Consider the following 16,674-nt stretch of genomic DNA (forward strand, 5'->3'; position numbering starts at 1 on the left):
CCGTATCTCTCATCAACTTATACATTTCATAAGCCTGTTTGGGTGTCATCCCATCTTGATCTTCGTATTCTTCACTATCAAGATCGATAGCGGAGTCCTTGCTTAGACCGTTCATGATTTTCAAGTCCTCGGGACTCAATAAATCCTTGCCATGAGCGCAGACTTGACGAAGACGCAATATTGATTGCAAAATGTGATGAAAGGTTTTGCCTCCTAATGCGCTTTCTCCCTGAGAAGTGATAACTTTAAGCCTATCTGTTGCATTCTTTTCAAAGATATCATATACCATACGCTCCTCATCACTGAAATCTAGCCTAGCAATCTGATCATGACGCTTAGGAAGGTCAATTTTGTCTTTGAGTCGACGAAGAGTAATACTGTCGACTAACAATCGAAGTTTGGGAATGATTTCAGGATCGCAAATCTTGAAAGGGGATAGTATATGTTGGGCAAATCCACTTCCGTTAAATGGTTTGACGCGAAGGAAATTCATCAAAGCACCTAAGTCCTCAAGTCGATTCTGAACTGGTGTACCTGTGCATGCCCATCGACGCTGTGCTGAAAGCCTACAAATAGCCTTAAACTGCAAAGTTGATTGTTCCCGAATCATATGAGCTTCGTCGAGTACAATTCGAAACCAATTCATCTCCTCGAGAGGATATTTACCGTCTTTCTTTTTGTTCCTGTTATTGCATTCGCTAGCGACAGAACCATATGTAGTAATGACCATATCATACTCTGACAATTTTGTAACATCCTTGATACGATTAGCGCCATGATAGATATAATACTTCAAAGCATCGGGTTTGATATGTGCCTTGATCTGGTCTTCCCAATTGGAAATGACACTGAGCGGAGCAACTAAAAGAGTAGTTTTGCAGTTCAAAGCGAGAGTTGCGGGTTCAAACTTGGGCTGAGCGGCAGCCTTGCCTGATTTGAGAACTGGCTGCTCTCTCTGATCGGATTGTGATGGTCTTTGCTTCGCCCAGTCTCTTGAATCGTCCAGTGTTGTAGCTACCAAGGAGAGAATGCTGAGAGTTTTGCCAAGTCCCATCATATCGGCAAGAATTCCACCAAGTACCTGTGGTGGACTTTTACGTTCCTCATCACCGGTTATAACATTGTAATATATCCTCTGCCCATTATTCCCATGTCTAAGTTTCCACAAATCGCATTTATCATTTATCTCATAATTTCGTTCCTTTTCTCTATTTATCATGAAGTAGAGACCCTGTTTTTGATGTTTGAGCAGCTCCGTAGTAATCAAAGAACTTGGCTCCATCTCTGGTAAATTCTCAGATCTCGGCAATGAGTCGAAAACTCCCAAAACGTCATTTCGGATTTCTTCTGTTGTCCGAACGGGGGCCTGAGAACGAGATGCGTAAGACGAGTATGTACTAGATGTGGGCTGTAAGGCCCTTGAAGGCTTTTCTATAGCATGAGGATTGTGCAATGGAATGCCGGCTTCTACAGAAAGTGGGGTTCGTAACCACAATTGCTTGTGAGAGAGGTGCCGACCAATTTGAAGAGCGTGCTTTTTTGGTCCGTAAAGATTCAAATCCAAATTATAACGAACACTGCATGGGGAACCCACTGGCTGATCATCAGGCGCCTTTCTTCTTGTAAGAATACGGGCAGCTGTTCTGACACCCATTTTTGGGGAGTCGAGGATGGGTGCGAGTCCAATTGCAGTATTCACATCGACACAGCCAATAATTTCGCGAGTACAATCGAGAGCGTGGATATTATTCGTCTTATCCCCTTCCTTCCTTCTCAAGACAATCTTTATCTGCGGCCAGTTCTCGGGTATAAGTGATTGGGCTCCAGGTTTTGGGGTTGGTACTCGATGAGCGTTGAGTTGAGATCCTTCAATACGTCCGTAGCAAACTTCCCTATCCTGCTCATTCCCGACGACTACAACATCATCGTCATCCACTAAAGATAAGTCGAGTACCTGTTTGGTACAACCATCGTTCGAGCCTTCAACTCTCCTGTTTTTCACATATTGTCCGTATGCACCTCCACTAGAACTTCCATTAAATTGCGCTCTGCTTCCCTCCCCGGTCAAGTCTTCTACTCTTCGGCGTTTTTGAGGTACCATGTCGCGATCTGTAATATTATGCATTCGATCCACAAAACTTCCCATGCCCGGCATCTTCCCACTTGGGTTCGCGTATGATGCAAAGCCATTCTGGCCATTCGAGTTCGAGTTCACGTTATAATTCGAGTTCGAGGGAGGTGACGGCGTATACGATCCGCCGGGGGTGTCGAACTGAAATAGAGGCTGAGAAGCAGATGCTGCTGGTGGAATTCTTGGTCGGGGATGAGGTGATAAACTGGGCGAGGGTCGTGAGTTTTGATTAATGCTTCGAGGATTTAGCAGTTGCGCGGGACTCCAATTTTGGGCATTTGTGGCATGACCGTTCGAAAGTGGTATACCGGGACTGTTCTCATTTTGATTCGGTCTTGATCTTGGAGGGTTTTGGCCTTGTGTGACAGAGTGATTGTAAGTAACAGAGAGATTGCAAGTAACAGAGAGATTGCAAGTAACAGATTTATCAAAATCGGTAGGGTAATTTGGGTGTAGGTCTGAACTTCCAGATTGTTTGCCTTGGTGTGTATGTAGGGACTCTCCGTTTGCGAGGATTGGGAAATTACCAGAGAAGTTGTTATTCATTGAGGCCATAATTCTCCTTTATGGCAGATAACCTTGAATATTCGTCACGGTCGCATGCATTAAGTTGTGTGTCGTATGTACTGTGTGTGTGTATGGTTATGATGTGGTTGTAATGGTAGGTAGGTAGTTGTAAATCGAGCCGATAAATTCACAGGAGGGGCAATATTTATCACTAGGGAGGATTGTGCAAAAGTAAGTAGGAAAAAGAAAAAGTCGATGAAACTAAAATCATCGGAATGTGATCATTCTGTTTGATCTTCGTATATTCACTGAGTTTTTTTGAGTTTCGTGAATACCTAGGTATTGATAGAATTTCTTATGTGTGAATGAGTAATGAATTTATTATTATATAGGTATCGTAGGTAGGTGAAAGTACGAAGGAGAGCAGACGTATGGATATGTACGGAGTAGGGATGTGGGAGAGAGAGGAGGCACAGCGATAGATGTGATAGAAAATTTCCGTGAGTCTTTGGGTACAAAGCAATTAGTAAGCAACGATATATCATTTTTAATAGGAAAGGTTTTCAAGTTAATTACCTAGATAGGTATGTAGGTATTTGATAGAAAAACAGATACCTAATTAAGTAGCTTTCAATCATATGAGAGTTAAGATTCTACCTAGGTAGGTAGTCTCAGCGCACTAATGTCATCGTTCACGTGCATAAACATGCTAATACATCGCCATCTCCCATTCTCATGCCCCCGGTCATTCATGTTCCCATCCTTAAATCACCTTCATCATAATCAAAAGAAGACTAAATATGACTGTAGTCGAGTTATCTAACTAGATTATCAAGTATTCATTTCTCACGTCTTCGGTAAGTCACGTGACTCCTCGCCGGCCTCCGAGAACTTGGTCGCCTAGTTCCCAGTTAGTAAAGGCGAGTGTCCCTTTACTTACCTAGGATTGTATTACCTTCAAAATCAAATTATTAGAAACTACTAGGTATACTAATAGATATGTCACTCTCATCGAGCTAATTACAATGACATGAAGGTTATTATTCTAGCTCAACTCCGAACTCCTCATGGACTTGATACCAATGTTACGGAACACTCGCTTAGGACGCTCGCTTTCACTAACTGGGAACCAGTCGGCGTTAACAAAAGCCGACTTCGACATGAAGGTTTCGATGAGATGATCCAGAGCCTTAGAAGTTAGGAAGGCCGGATTTTAATACTAGTGGTGGATAGCGTTTGTAACCTCAGAACCTCAATGATATCTTTCTGAAAATTCGTTGCCGAATTCTCTTTCAAATCGCGATGAGCTGAATTCGACACCTGTTCGTTCCCCTGGAGTCAAATTCAAAAAGCAGTCGCCCTTTATATATTTGCTAAGCTCTGTACTTGAAGAGCAAGATATAAGCAGCTTAGAGATCGCTCGCATATCGGTCGCCTCTCGAAGCTCTAAACAAGAATCCACCACCAGTTCCATATCTTTGAAATGAGGGCCACGATGATCACAGTAAAAATCTATGCCATCAATGATACAGAACAAGGTTACTTCTCTTTCCAAATCTTGCACTAGAGTCTTGAAAAGCCATCGGAGCGCGTTAAGATTGTTTGCCTTAATCTGCTCGATGTCATCAAGACTTAGGAATTTCAAATCGAACTGGTCCTGTGAAAGTAATTGCGCGAGAAAGCTCTTGATCATTGAAATGCCTCCGGAATAGGGGTCGTATGATCGTGTATGAGATCCGCAGAAGAAGAAGACGGTACGGAAGCGGTCCATACTGATCAAATTCTTGATCAACAGGGAGCAGAAGAAAGTAAGAGGAGATGTCGGCTCGGATAATCCATTCCCATGGATGAGAAGCTCTCTAGATACTGGGTTGACTAGCCATTGTCTAAACTGTGAAGATTTTGTGATAAGTTCGGGCAACTCTTGGCCTGCTATTTCAAACTGCTGCTTAGATCTGAAGGCGTGCGCTAGATCTTGGTTGGTTTGTTGAATATAGCTTTCTGACACACCACTCATCAGTGGTATATCGAGCAGCCTTTGTAATTCTTCTTGGGAGATATGGTGCTCTTGAGGCAATGGCGGCCCTTGTTGAGGAGGTACCGTGGCAACGACTTCCTGCAAAACCCTTATAGTTCCCGAGAAAACACCAACGATAGGGGAGATCTTGTTCAGGAGTATACCACCTCGAGTGAGCGTGGAACGAGGACAGCTCAATACCTCAGTCAGCCTCATCAAGGCCCGCAAGCCTGGTCTACCCCGGATAGAATGGAGAGAAATGATAGTTCCAACTATGAAAGCTATCCTTCGGGTCCAAGCACATTTGGGATGGAGAGGCGATGATTCTATCCGGAGAAAAAATATGAAAATCAGTCGGGGCTTTCTAGTAGGGGGGTTGATGACCAGAGAACGAATGCTGGAGGATTTCAAAACGCAACCAGTCAAGGTTAATTGCCACTACACTCTCTTGCTAGCCTAGTTTACAAAGCTACATGAATACAGCTTAATTCTCCATTTCTTTTTCAAATCCTTTCTTTTCGCTAGTGAAATGAGCTCCCTCGTTTTAAATACCCTTCCGCATGGTTTTCTGTTTGTAAGTATTTGAGTAGCATCTAACAATCCATTCAGTAAACTGCTGTTAACCTGTCCTAATTCATTCTCGCTATAACTACCCAGACATTCTACCTCCTACTTCCCACTTCTTACTTCCTACTTCCTCTCTCGTACACCACAAAAAGCGCATCAACAAGCCATCCTCATTACTTCTTTCCCTTTTTCTTCTCCTTTCCTTTTCCTCCGAGTTCCCTTCTACACATACACACCATCACCACCCAAACAAACATCTCTTACTACCTATTTAAGAAATTCCCAGACACCTAACCACCTACCTACCCAACCACCTACCCCTAAAACCCCGCCATTCCAAAACTCACAACCTCACAACCTCACCAACCCACAAACCCAGAAAAAAAGTCAAAGAACAGGATTTTCACACCATTCCCACTCCATATCCAATTCGAGGAGAAATACGAACAAAGATAATAGCTTAGAACTACTTGATACTACTTGATAATCAATAAATTCCATTCACCATCTCATCATGATCTATTTTTCATTTCCGCCAGCCTAATCAACTTCGAACTTACAGGTTTATCAAATAACAATAATAACAATAACGGAGTATCAATATCAACATCAACATCAATCAATCTAATAAGACTTCCCTACAAAACTTCAGATACCTAGGTAGTCATGATTTGCCGAAAAGGGGGAGGGGAAAAGAATAACACAATAATCTTGATGTTTCAAATATATTTCATTCATTGTAAGCGAACGGCATACCAACCAATTTCATAAAAATCATGCTACCCCCTTGTCCCATATGATTACTGCCCCGAAGATGTCTATCTCCAGACTATTTTGACGCCCATTTGCAAAAAAAATAAAAATCATGCGCCGCCTTCCGAGAGATAATATACATATTCGTACTCATTTATGCCTTTGCGGATCATCATTCCTTTTCCCCATTAACACCATGTAAAGACGGGGTTTTTGCTTTTGACTGTTTCAAGTCTCTCTACTATAACCTTCCTTTGATTACCCTCCATTCCTTCAGCTGCTGCATATCCCAAGTCCCCTTCAAGATCATCACCATCATACAATGTCTGAACAGCTCCACGACTCCTCGAGCTAAATGAGAATCTTCTCGATTCAAAATGGTTGCCGTTTGGTGACCTTGCAGGCCCATCATAACTCATACGATTTCTAGAATGTTGAAGGTGTGGTCGATCTGAGAATCTCACTCCATCCTTGGAAGTATTATCTCGAGAGAATCCTGTATTTGCAAATGTTGGCTCAGAAGACTCGAGGTCGGGGGAAGGCTCTTCGCTATATCGTGGACTAGCTAACTCGAAGCGGTTTGGATTTGGTAATTCTGTAGATGGACTTGCAAGTCCAAGAAGATCTGGTTGCGGTGCTGGCGCATTGGCGGCACTGATATCCATTTCTTCATCAAGGCTGTTGCGAGCCTCATTACGTCTTCGCATTTCTGCAGAAGGCACCCTCATAGGGACCGCAACAGGTATATCAACAAGATCATCCCAAACACAAACTCTTGGCCTTCGAGTCAACTCTAAAGGACCGTGATCTACCGTTTTGAGGGTTTCGACGACATTCCAAGCTTGTCCTTTCATAACAGCAATTTGTCTAGCGAACATGCGTTCTTGAAAATCCGCATCTTGACTGAATACCTTTCTCAACTCTAGCTGAGTCTCGCTCCACCATTGCTTCGAAGTCAGCAAGGGAAGAAAGTGTTCTCGAGTTTTTTGAGAAAATGGTTGTCCAATCAGTGATACAGGTAAGAACAACCATCCAAAGGGAAAACTTCGCCAAGCATCAGGATGCTTCCAAGGCCACGATAAACTATTATCAATCGCACCAATAGATATGGTTGGTGCTGCCATTCTAGATGGTGTAGCCGATCTACTTGTAGCTTCCATAGGCTCTTGACTACGGTAGGGATATGCCGGTAGATGAGACATATTGATGTTATCAGAGCTAGAAACCACTCGTGGTGCCTGTTCTGAGTCTGGATTGGTCCTCATTTGAGGAGGGTCTGAAACGATAGAAACGCCCTGATTTTCCCAGTCGATTTTGATCATCCAATTATCAAGGCCTCTGTCCGTATTTCGCATTATATAATCTAATATAACCAATTTCTCCAACTCCTCTCGAAATGATTGTTGTAATGCATCTGTCCAAGCAAAACGTCGATTTTGATTACCATCTCCAGATCCGGTAGGACTGCTAGCCCCTGCCCCTTCGTTACCCTCGTCTGACTTTGATGAACCTGGACGGCAAGTCTCTTTCCACCCTCTTTTGTTTCTGTGAGTATCGTTCATTCTAAATGCTCCATTTGCATGATCTGGCCAAGGGTGTTCACGGAGAAAGATATTCGCGTCCTTGAAACCTTTGAGGAAGACTTGGAAACTGCCAACCTTTGGAGGTAGAGACTTTTTACTCCTGTAAAACTTCCTTCGATCCCAAAAATCATAATGAAAAGACTTCGAAGATAAGTGAACTATGTCGGTGTAGGGCACAAGGTGAGTTCGTAATCTGCAGTCAAGCGTGTATGCTGCAGCTTCGGAGACATAACTCAAATTGGGAATCAGACATGCTCTGCCAAAGAAGCATGGAAATAGATTGCGATGAATCCATTTATTCCATTTCGGATTTCCTGCGGCGTACGGTTCCTCATCCTTCGGTTTGAACACACCGACTACTTTTCCATCACTATTTCGAGCAAAATAACTTCCAGAACTACCCTGAGATATCATTTTCGGATGCATACCCTGCTCAATCGCAACTCGAACACTTTCAACAACCTCCTCAAATTCCGATTTAGTCATTCGTCCATGATCAGGCTCCGATGCCAAAGTATCAGCAGTAACGGGTCGCATGCCTTCCGGTGCTTGAAATACTGAGTGCTGGATTTCCAATTTTTCCTCCTGATGTGATTTCCCTTTTACTTTATTGATTTTAAACTTGGACGCTATCTCGTCGGCCCATCGTTCCAATCTAGCATTTATAGCTTTGATGTCCACACCGGAGGCATTGCTTCCCATACGACTTCGCCTTCTCGTATGCCCAAACTTTCGATTATTTGTGGGTGAACTGTATCCATCTGTATACATTCCACCATGCGGTCGAGGTTGTGAAATAGAGGCATATCGTGGTGCGGTTGCTGGTTGTAAGGAAGCATGGCTGGCAGCGAGGGGGTCCTCATCTTCGTCATCGCTGAACTCTTCGGCTTGGGCAATTTGGGCATAACCCGTGGTAGCTGGTCGAAATCTTGGCATATTAAGTATGATATTTAATTAGTATTGAAGTCGCCATGAAGTAGAATTGTTTATTTATGGTTATGAGGCATTTCCAGGAGCGGTGGAACTAAGCATGTTACAAGCTCTAGATTCACAACATGCCAGGTAGTCACCGTGGCCCCGGGTCGCGTCACTTATCAATATCCTTATCCAATCAAAAGGGTGGAGAACACAAGGCTGAAAGATTTATCCCCAAAGATGTCAAATCATGAAGAAACACGACGATTGATGATAAACTTGTGTCGATTGATATTCAGTACTAGGTACACTACTCGAGTAGTAGGTATAATTATCTGGACTGGATACCTATTCAATGTCAAATGGAGTCAATTGGATTGAACACCATACCATCAATCCAGACATTGTAACGATGATTGAGTTGAATTGATTTCTATGATCTTGAGGCTTTGCGAATTTGATATCTTCTCGTACAATTGAGACATTGGCCAACGCCCTTACGATGCTGCCATAATCTCCTTTACTATCTTTGCGACCTCCCCCTTTTCTACATTCTTTTCTCCCAATACTTCAGGAGCAAATACTCTCTTCAACACATCTCCCATTTGCATCTTTGCTCCCTCGGCTTTCATGCCATTGACAAGATCCTTGACTGTATTTCTGATCTCTTCCTCACCAACCGTCTCAACACCACTAGCATATTCTTCCAAGACCTTCAATTGTTGTTCTTCCTTCTCAACGAGGTCTTCTCTACCTGCTGCCTTGAATTCTTCACTTGCAGCTCGGCTGGCATTCGCAGTTTTTCGGAGAAGAGCCAACATTTGCATATCGGTATTGATAGGTGAGGAAGTTTTAGAGGCATTGAGTGTTTGACTGAGGAGTGATCGAAGGACTGAGAGTCGATTGCTATCTTTATTTTTCATGGCAGTCTTCATGTCATTCCTATTACCAGACTAATATTAGTACAATTGCCCCCTCAAAATAAGAATAACGAACGGCATGTCGTGTGTACTGACCTGATCTTCAAGAGCATAGGCGGAGGGGTACTGGCAGAGCTTGCATAGCAGCGGCAGTAAATCCTCGAAGCTCTCACAGCTGGTCGTGAAAACATTGTCGATATGGGTGAGGGGATCTTTAGAATATAAAGAATTTGGTATAGAGAGCTTGCAAAAAGTGATTCCCGTCTGAAAATTGAAGGTATTTTGAATTTTTGATCCAAGTCCACTCACTGTCTGCGAAGAAAACGAGGCTCGCCAAATTTATTTTCCCCGATGCCTCATACATCACATAACACAACATTTGAATGAACGGACACCTACCTAGGTAGCTACGTCAATTGTATAGCACGACAGTTGTTTGTTACTTTGATACAAATAGATTTGGATTATAATTGTCTATCCAGTATGTTATCATGGATGTGAATATATAGTTAGTGCATACATTTTCGTGCGGACTATATTAACCCAAACATAAAGCCGTGAAACAAAACAGTTCTTTGATTCGTCAAAGTCCCCTTTTAGGTGATCGTCAACTTCCCCGCATCAACTCATCACATATGAAGAGGGAAGGTTGATCAGTTATCATATTATTGTTGTATATCTATTCGTACCTATCATGGTATTCTTTTCAAAACGAACAAGAAATCTCATCCGAACTACCTCGTACTAATAATTTGAAAGACCATAATTCGTTTGCTTATATCTAATTCAAAATATCTTAAATCGATTCCTTGCATGAACCCCCTTCTTCGAGATCCAACGTCCTACTACTTCAATATCAGAGCTCTGTCTGCTCTACATATTTGATCCTACCACCATACTTTGATATGTCTCTTGATACTGTGCCACTATATAATCAACATTGAACCACTAACATTTTGACGTTCGCTGGCACCAGTCACCATCAACTTATCGTTCAGCCTCTGACCTCCGACCACTCATAGAGAGACGGACGATCACTCTTTATGTAAAATCTCCCATGTATACTATATCTTCGAGTATTACTCAAGGAACAAACTAACAAAAGAACATAGTTGACTGACTACCCAACATCAATCACAATAGACGACTTTACCTCAAAAGCTCGAACCTTGCAAACTGGATCACCAGAACTGTATCGAGACAAACAAACAAACTCCTGACATACATACCATACCCATCCTCCACCTCCATCGTAAAAATGACACTTATTGACCCTCGCCCCGCAGCCCATCCACCTTCCAACGAACCGTCCCCTCAGCGCGGTCGTAAACGTCGCCGCTCTTCTGCTGCTTCTCCACCACCCATAATAACCAGTACATCCACGAATTTTCGAGGTCGAGTTCGTCATCGATCACCTCAGACATCTCACCCAACAACCTCTTCACCATTGCCAGTATCCTCACCCCTCAACCCCAAATCAACAAACGCAAACGCAACCATGACATCCCTTACATCCACAGCCCACAAAACCAAATACCAAAAGACTCACGCTACAGCAACGACAACGACCACGACTCCCTCCCCATCATCATCTCTTCTTCTTTGCTCTCCGCGCTCAAAGACCCGGAGAGGTCAATCACCCTCCCGCTCTCGTAGCAAGGGTCACTCAGCCGATAAGGAGATTCCAAGGAGAAGACAGAGAACAAGAAGTAGAAGTCGATCTCACAGGGTTGCGATTGATGAAAAGGATAGCAGCAAGGGAAAAATGAAAGCTTTATCCGGCACAGAAAGAGCTTGAGATATAGGAGACTTGGAGTTTCATTGATTTAATTCGCGGAAAGATACCCACTTGGAATTGACTAATGGAAGATAACGGATACGATGTGGCGGTTGATCGACCGAAGACGCAAGAAGAATTCTCACTCGAGATCTCTATGAATGCTACGCCCCGGAGTATCTGAAGAAAGTTTGGGTTTGGATTGGATGTATTGTTCGGGTACCAAGAATTTAGGAGTTCATTCCATTATGGGCTAGGGAGCAAGCACGTAGGCACTGGGCAGATAAGAGTTAGGCCTGAATGCATGAATTTTCTCTTCTCCAAGTATAACAATGGGCTCGTTCGCTCCATGAATAATAAATAAATACCAAGAGCAAATGCTCATCTTAAAATACATGCTATTTTTTTTATCGCATTGTACTACACACCATACATGCAAATAATATACACCAGCCAAGTTCTCTCTTCCACTTGTACTCTATCCTTAAATCCCATCCCATCCCATCCCATCCCATTCCACACAAACAAACAAAAAACCCAACCCAAAATCCCACCAACAAACCCCACCCATCCATCCATCCGTCCACTCCACTTCCACTTCCAACAAACACTCCACTCCACCCCACCCCACCCCATCCCATCCCGCCGTAAAATCCAAAATTTCCCATAAATATATATATCCTAATCCCTCCCTCCGCACCATCAAATAGGACAAACATCCTGTAACACAAAATCGGCCTCGGTGGCACAATTGGTTAGCGCGTGGGCCTTTTAAGCCCAAGGTTGAGGGTTCGAGCCCCTCCCGAGGCGAAGTTTTCTTTTGATTCTTTTTTGGGGGTGATTTGTGACATCTGTCGCCTGTTCATTGTTTTTTCCCCCATACTAGATGATAGGCGGATTTGCTACTCTTGATACCTAGGTATGAATACTAGGTAGATAGTTAGTGAATAAAATGAATGATTGAAATTTTGCAATTTTTTGGAAGAGTTTGGAAGGAAGGGCGAGGAAATGAGTGAGTGGATTCTTCTTCATGGATCGATGGTCTTGAGATAGGCCTGGTGGAGTTTTTGGATGAAGTGAGTGGGGTTTTGACCGAGAGGATGATGGAAAATCCCTACCACCGTTCTGGTTGTTGTATTGACACTGACATTTGCAACCTCAAATTGTCATCTGGTAAATGCGAGTTTGTTGGAGTCTTTCGGTGGCAGAAGTGTATTACTGGGACTCTAGTCGTTGGTTTGAATACCCAGCATATATCAGGGAGAAGTTCGAAACTATTCAAAAGACTGTTCTCGTTTTAGGATTATTACGGTGCGGACGTGGAGTGAATTCACATTTTCACATCGTTATAGTTTCACCAATTCATAGGATACCATTGTTAAATGTCATAAATCATGTTTTTGAAATCCTTCAATTCGCCATGCTGCTAAATACATGAAGACTCGAAATGAAAACAGAAGCTCAAGAGATGTGAAAAGGCTCATCTGTCTATCACATGGCGTGCGGCTAGCTTTTTATACCAAATTGGCTATCAAGCCGAAGTGGTCAACGAGCATTCGCTCAGAAAATCATGAAAGCGCCGGAGCTTGAGATAATCTTGATGTGAAATGTGCATGGGAATATGGGAAGGACGGTATCTTTTATTTTGGAAATTCGTTCTTTATAGCTTGTCATAGTACTATTGAAATGATCAGTCAAATGTTTTTTGCAAAGGGTTATGAAATAATGTAAACTTACGTTCTCGTAACCTGGAACCTCAACCTTGATACCCTTACGTTTACGGAGCTCTTGGACGATTTGTCCAGTCTTGGAGGTTGCATCAATTGGTGATCCACCTGGAAGAATTTGCCAATGATCGAAGATGGATTGTGGGAAGGCTTGACCGGAGGTGTGGGAACGGAGATCAGCGTTGAATCCGAAAGATTCACCGACTGGCAAGTATGCCTTAATGGTGAAAAGAGGAGTTCCTGGACGTTGCTCTTCAGCGAAGACGTGACCTCTTCTTCTGGTGAGAACACCGTAAACACCACCCATGGCAGATTCTGGTACTTGAATCTCGACCAAGAAGACTGGCTCGAGGAGACCTGGCTCAGCCAAGAGGGTAGAAGCGTACAAGACACGACGGGTAGTTGGCATGACTTGTCCGGAACCACGATGGATAGCATCAGCGTGGAGGGTAACATCCATGATGTTGAATCTGCAAGATCTCATTGGCTCTTCAGCAATTGGACCTTCTCTTGAAGCCCATTGGAAACCAGAGACGACGGAATCCTTGATTTCGTTCAAGTATTGAACAGCCTTGGTTTGATCAACCAACAAGTTGGCACCGTTGGTATCTGGACCGAAACACCAAATCTTACGGGCATCAGTGACATCCCATCCGTGCTCATCGGCCAAGATACGGGCACGAGCCTTGAAATCATCACGGGGACCGATCTTTCCGGCCTCGATCTCCTTGGAAACCTCCTCGTCGAGAGGCTCAGCGATCATGTAAAGACGGTTGTGCTTGTTAGGGGATTTGGAAAGAGCAGTCATGCTGGACTTGCCAGTGACGGTCTCACGGTATGGAACGACAGGGTCAGAGATACGGAGAGGAACACCAGCGTGGTCCTCCTCGAGATCCTTCAAGCAAATTTCCAAATGCAACTCACCGGCACCAGCAACAACGTGCTCACCGGATTCGGAGATGAAAGTCAAGACACAAGGATCGGACTTGGAGAGACGCTTGAGACCTTCGACAAGCTTGGGGAGATCTTGAGCGTTCTTGACCTCGACTGAACGTTGGACGACAGGGGAGACGGAGAACTTCATGACCTTCAAGTTGTGAGCGGTGTCACTGGTGGTGAGGGTACCAGACTTCAACAAGAATTGATCGATACCGACCAATCCGAGAATGTTACCGGCTGGAACATCGTCGATAGGGTCGACCTTACCACCCATCATGAGAACGACACGTTGGATGGCCTTGATGAACAAATCATCCTTCTTGCCAGGGGTGTAGTTAGGACCCTGGATACGGACCTTCAAACCGGAACGGACGGTACCAGCGAAGACACGACCGAAAGCGTAAAAACGTCCCTTATCAGATGTTGGTACCATCTTGGAGACGTACAACATAAGAGGAGCCTTAGGGTCACAGTCACGGATACCAATGCAGGCCTCATCATCTGGAGGACCCTCGTACAAGGTCTCAGCACGGTACTTTTGGGCGGTAACTGGGGATGGGAGATGGAGAATCAACATCTCCAAAAGAGCATCAGCAGCTGGCAAGAAAGTACGCATAATAACCTTGAGAAGTTGCTTGCCCTCCTTGTCCTTGTCATCTGGAGAAAGCTTGATGTTAAGCTTCTCGAGGAGAGTTGGGATCTCGTCCTTCTTGAAGTTCATGACAGCAGCGAAGATACGGAAAATTGGGTCGAGAATGAACTGGTTGAAAGCACGCTCCAACTCCTTACCCTCGTGAGAAGACTTGGTAGTCCACTTCTTGGTGTGTGGGTTGAAGTAGTTGTCGCCCCAGAGACGCTCCATCATCTTGTTTCTGTCAACACCGAATTTCTTGGCGTATCTTTGAGCGAATTGTCTGATGGTGAAAGCCCAGCCGTGGAGACCGGAACCGAAAGCAACCGTTCCCTTACCTGGGTAAACTTGGACATCACCCAAAGATTTGTCGAAGTAGGTAGAGATAACGACATTGACGGACTCGATGGTTCTCGAGAAAGATTGGTAAAGATCTTCCTTGGAGACTTGCAACTCGAGGAGAGCACGATCGACCTTGTTGATGATGACAACAGGCTTGATACGCTCACCAAGAGCTTGACGGAGGACGGTCTCAGTTTGCACACAGACACCTTCGATGGTATCGACGACAACGAGAGCACCATCAGTGACACGGAGAGCAGCAGTAACTTCAGAGGAGAAATCAACGTGACCAGGTGAATCGATCAAGTTGATCAAGAAATCTCTTCCGTCGGTCTTTTGGCCAACAATGTCCTTCAAGTCGTCATCGTCTGGGAGGTTACCGTAGAGGGAGATGGCAGTGGACTTGATGGTAATACCACGCTCTTGTTCATCGGCACGGGTATCAGTAGCTCTGGCATCACCAGCCTTTGCGGCGGAGATAATACCAGCCTTGGAGAGCAAGGAATCGGTAAGGGTAGATTTTCCGTGGTCGACGTGGGCAATGACGGACATGTTACGAACGTTCGTAGCCTTGTCCATCAATTGGCGGACCTCCTCAACGGTGAAGCTATCAAGAGAAGAATCGTTAGCAAACAGTTCATTGTCAAAAGCCTAAGCTTATCTCCGAATCCTCCATCTCGAGCTTATCATTTCAAGATCCTTCATCCATCAAAACAAGATGGTTAGAGATACTTTTGATGATTTGCGGTTTAATAGTTTCATCTATGTATCTGCCAAAGATGGTATGATGTTAAGAGAGAGGGAAAATAAGTACTCACTTAACCATGTTGGCGGTGGTGCTTCGAGAAGCTGATTAAAGAAGATTTATTGTTTTGACGTTCGACACACGCTCGAACGAATAGATACTTGAGTGGTTTATTGAACCACTTGAAGTATCGTAAATAGTTTGTAGATACCTGCTACAGACCCAAAAGTATTTGGGATAGAGAGATAATACAAAGAAAGATTTGGTGATACTTTCGATGTAGAATGAGAGGAAGAAGAAGAGGGGAAGAGAAGGAAGTCTTGTATAAAGGTGGGCAAGAATTTGGTAGGAAAAGATCTCGGGTGGGGCAAGTAAAAGTGGCGGGGTTCCAATTGTAATCTGGAAATTTTTCACTTAATTTTTTTGCACCGAGTTGGGTGGCTAGGCAACTATAATGCATGCCTTAAAAGGGTTAGTGCCCTAGTTGAGGTTTTGGAATGAGAATGAATTGCATCCGCCTACCAATTGTAAGCAGGATTGTAATTCAGATCATTTAACCGAGTGAATACGCTTACGGAGGTGTACGGTATGTAGCATTCTTTACCTTTATTATCATTGGTTCATTCTGTAATAAGTGTATTAGTAAAGGGTACATTATCATTTTGTGCAGTTCAGGTCACCGTATATGTGTCAGTATGATTGTATACCCTACGGAGTACTGTACTAGAAAAAAGCACTAGGTGTACTTTGGCATTTTCAAGTTTTAAATTCACCCTCCTCTTTTACTAGATATGCTCAATGTACTTGGTGGGGAGGAGGGGCTTACAAATTACAACGCACATTAACCACAACTCATTGTGATTTCCATATGAATCCATGATATTTATACAGACACTCCACTACATCTCATGATTTTTATCTACCTAGTATGTGACTGTATCAAAGAATTCATGATTTACCCACTCACTATTGGGTAGGTAATCAATAAACGTATGGTAGCTCATTCACCCGGTCAACATTTACCCCTCCTCTTGACTCACCGCCTTACCGGCATGACAAATCCGGTCTGCGTCAGAATTAAGGAATGGATTGAATTGATATAGAAATCAATGATTTTACA

The 16,674-nt window shown here is 43.7% G+C and overlaps 6 protein-coding genes across 6 annotated transcripts in view; 1 reads left to right on the top strand and 5 right to left on the bottom strand.

Annotated features, from left to right (window-relative positions):
- Window positions 1-2,686, bottom strand: part of EAE98_004255 (uncharacterized protein) — a gene marked incomplete at both ends in the record, with an annotated part of 3,567 nt that extends 881 nt beyond the window's left edge. The window contains one exon of the mRNA XM_038951875.1: window positions 1-2,686. This exon is cut by the window's left edge and continues 881 nt beyond it. Coding sequence (XP_038811411.1) covers window positions 1-2,686 — 2,686 coding nt within the window.
- Window positions 2,687-3,890: 1,204 nt separating this feature from the next.
- On the bottom strand, window positions 3,891-4,871 carry EAE98_004256 (uncharacterized protein; the record flags this gene model as incomplete). Its single annotated transcript, XM_038951876.1, has 1 exon — window positions 3,891-4,871. One exon carries the CDS (start codon window positions 4,869-4,871, stop codon window positions 3,891-3,893), a length of 981 nt encoding a protein of 326 aa, XP_038811412.1.
- Window positions 4,872-6,163: 1,292 nt separating this feature from the next.
- Window positions 6,164-8,494, bottom strand: EAE98_004257 (uncharacterized protein; the record flags this gene model as incomplete). The annotated part of the gene is made up of 1 exon (XM_038951877.1): window positions 6,164-8,494. One exon carries the CDS (start codon window positions 8,492-8,494, stop codon window positions 6,164-6,166), a length of 2,331 nt encoding a protein of 776 aa, XP_038811413.1.
- Window positions 8,495-8,970: 476 nt separating this feature from the next.
- Window positions 8,971-9,584, bottom strand: EAE98_004258 (uncharacterized protein; the record flags this gene model as incomplete). Its single annotated transcript, XM_038951878.1, has 2 exons — window positions 8,971-9,415; window positions 9,490-9,584. 2 exons carry the CDS (start codon window positions 9,582-9,584, stop codon window positions 8,971-8,973), a joined length of 540 nt encoding a protein of 179 aa, XP_038811414.1.
- A 1,067-nt stretch (window positions 9,585-10,651) lies between these two features.
- EAE98_004259 (uncharacterized protein) lies at window positions 10,652-11,191 on the top strand (the record flags this gene model as incomplete). Its single annotated transcript, XM_038951879.1, has 1 exon — window positions 10,652-11,191. The coding sequence occupies one exon, from the start codon at window positions 10,652-10,654 to the stop codon at window positions 11,189-11,191; it is 540 nt and encodes a 179-aa protein (XP_038811415.1).
- Window positions 11,192-11,817: 626 nt separating this feature from the next.
- EAE98_004260 (uncharacterized protein) lies at window positions 11,818-15,920 on the bottom strand. The gene is made up of 3 exons (XM_038951880.1): window positions 15,628-15,920; window positions 12,908-15,416; window positions 11,818-12,848 (listed from the first exon to the last, which is right to left on the bottom strand). Exons 1-3 carry the CDS (start codon window positions 15,633-15,635, stop codon window positions 12,831-12,833), a joined length of 2,535 nt encoding a protein of 844 aa, XP_038811416.1. The 5' UTR covers window positions 15,636-15,920; the 3' UTR covers window positions 11,818-12,830.
- Between the last annotated feature and the right edge of the window lie 754 nt (window positions 15,921-16,674).

This window comes from Botrytis deweyae (assembly GCF_014898535.1).
Source record: "Botrytis deweyae strain B1 chromosome Unknown BDEW_008, whole genome shotgun sequence".
In the NCBI taxonomy this organism is placed as follows: Eukaryota; Fungi; Ascomycota; class Leotiomycetes; order Helotiales; family Sclerotiniaceae; genus Botrytis; species Botrytis deweyae.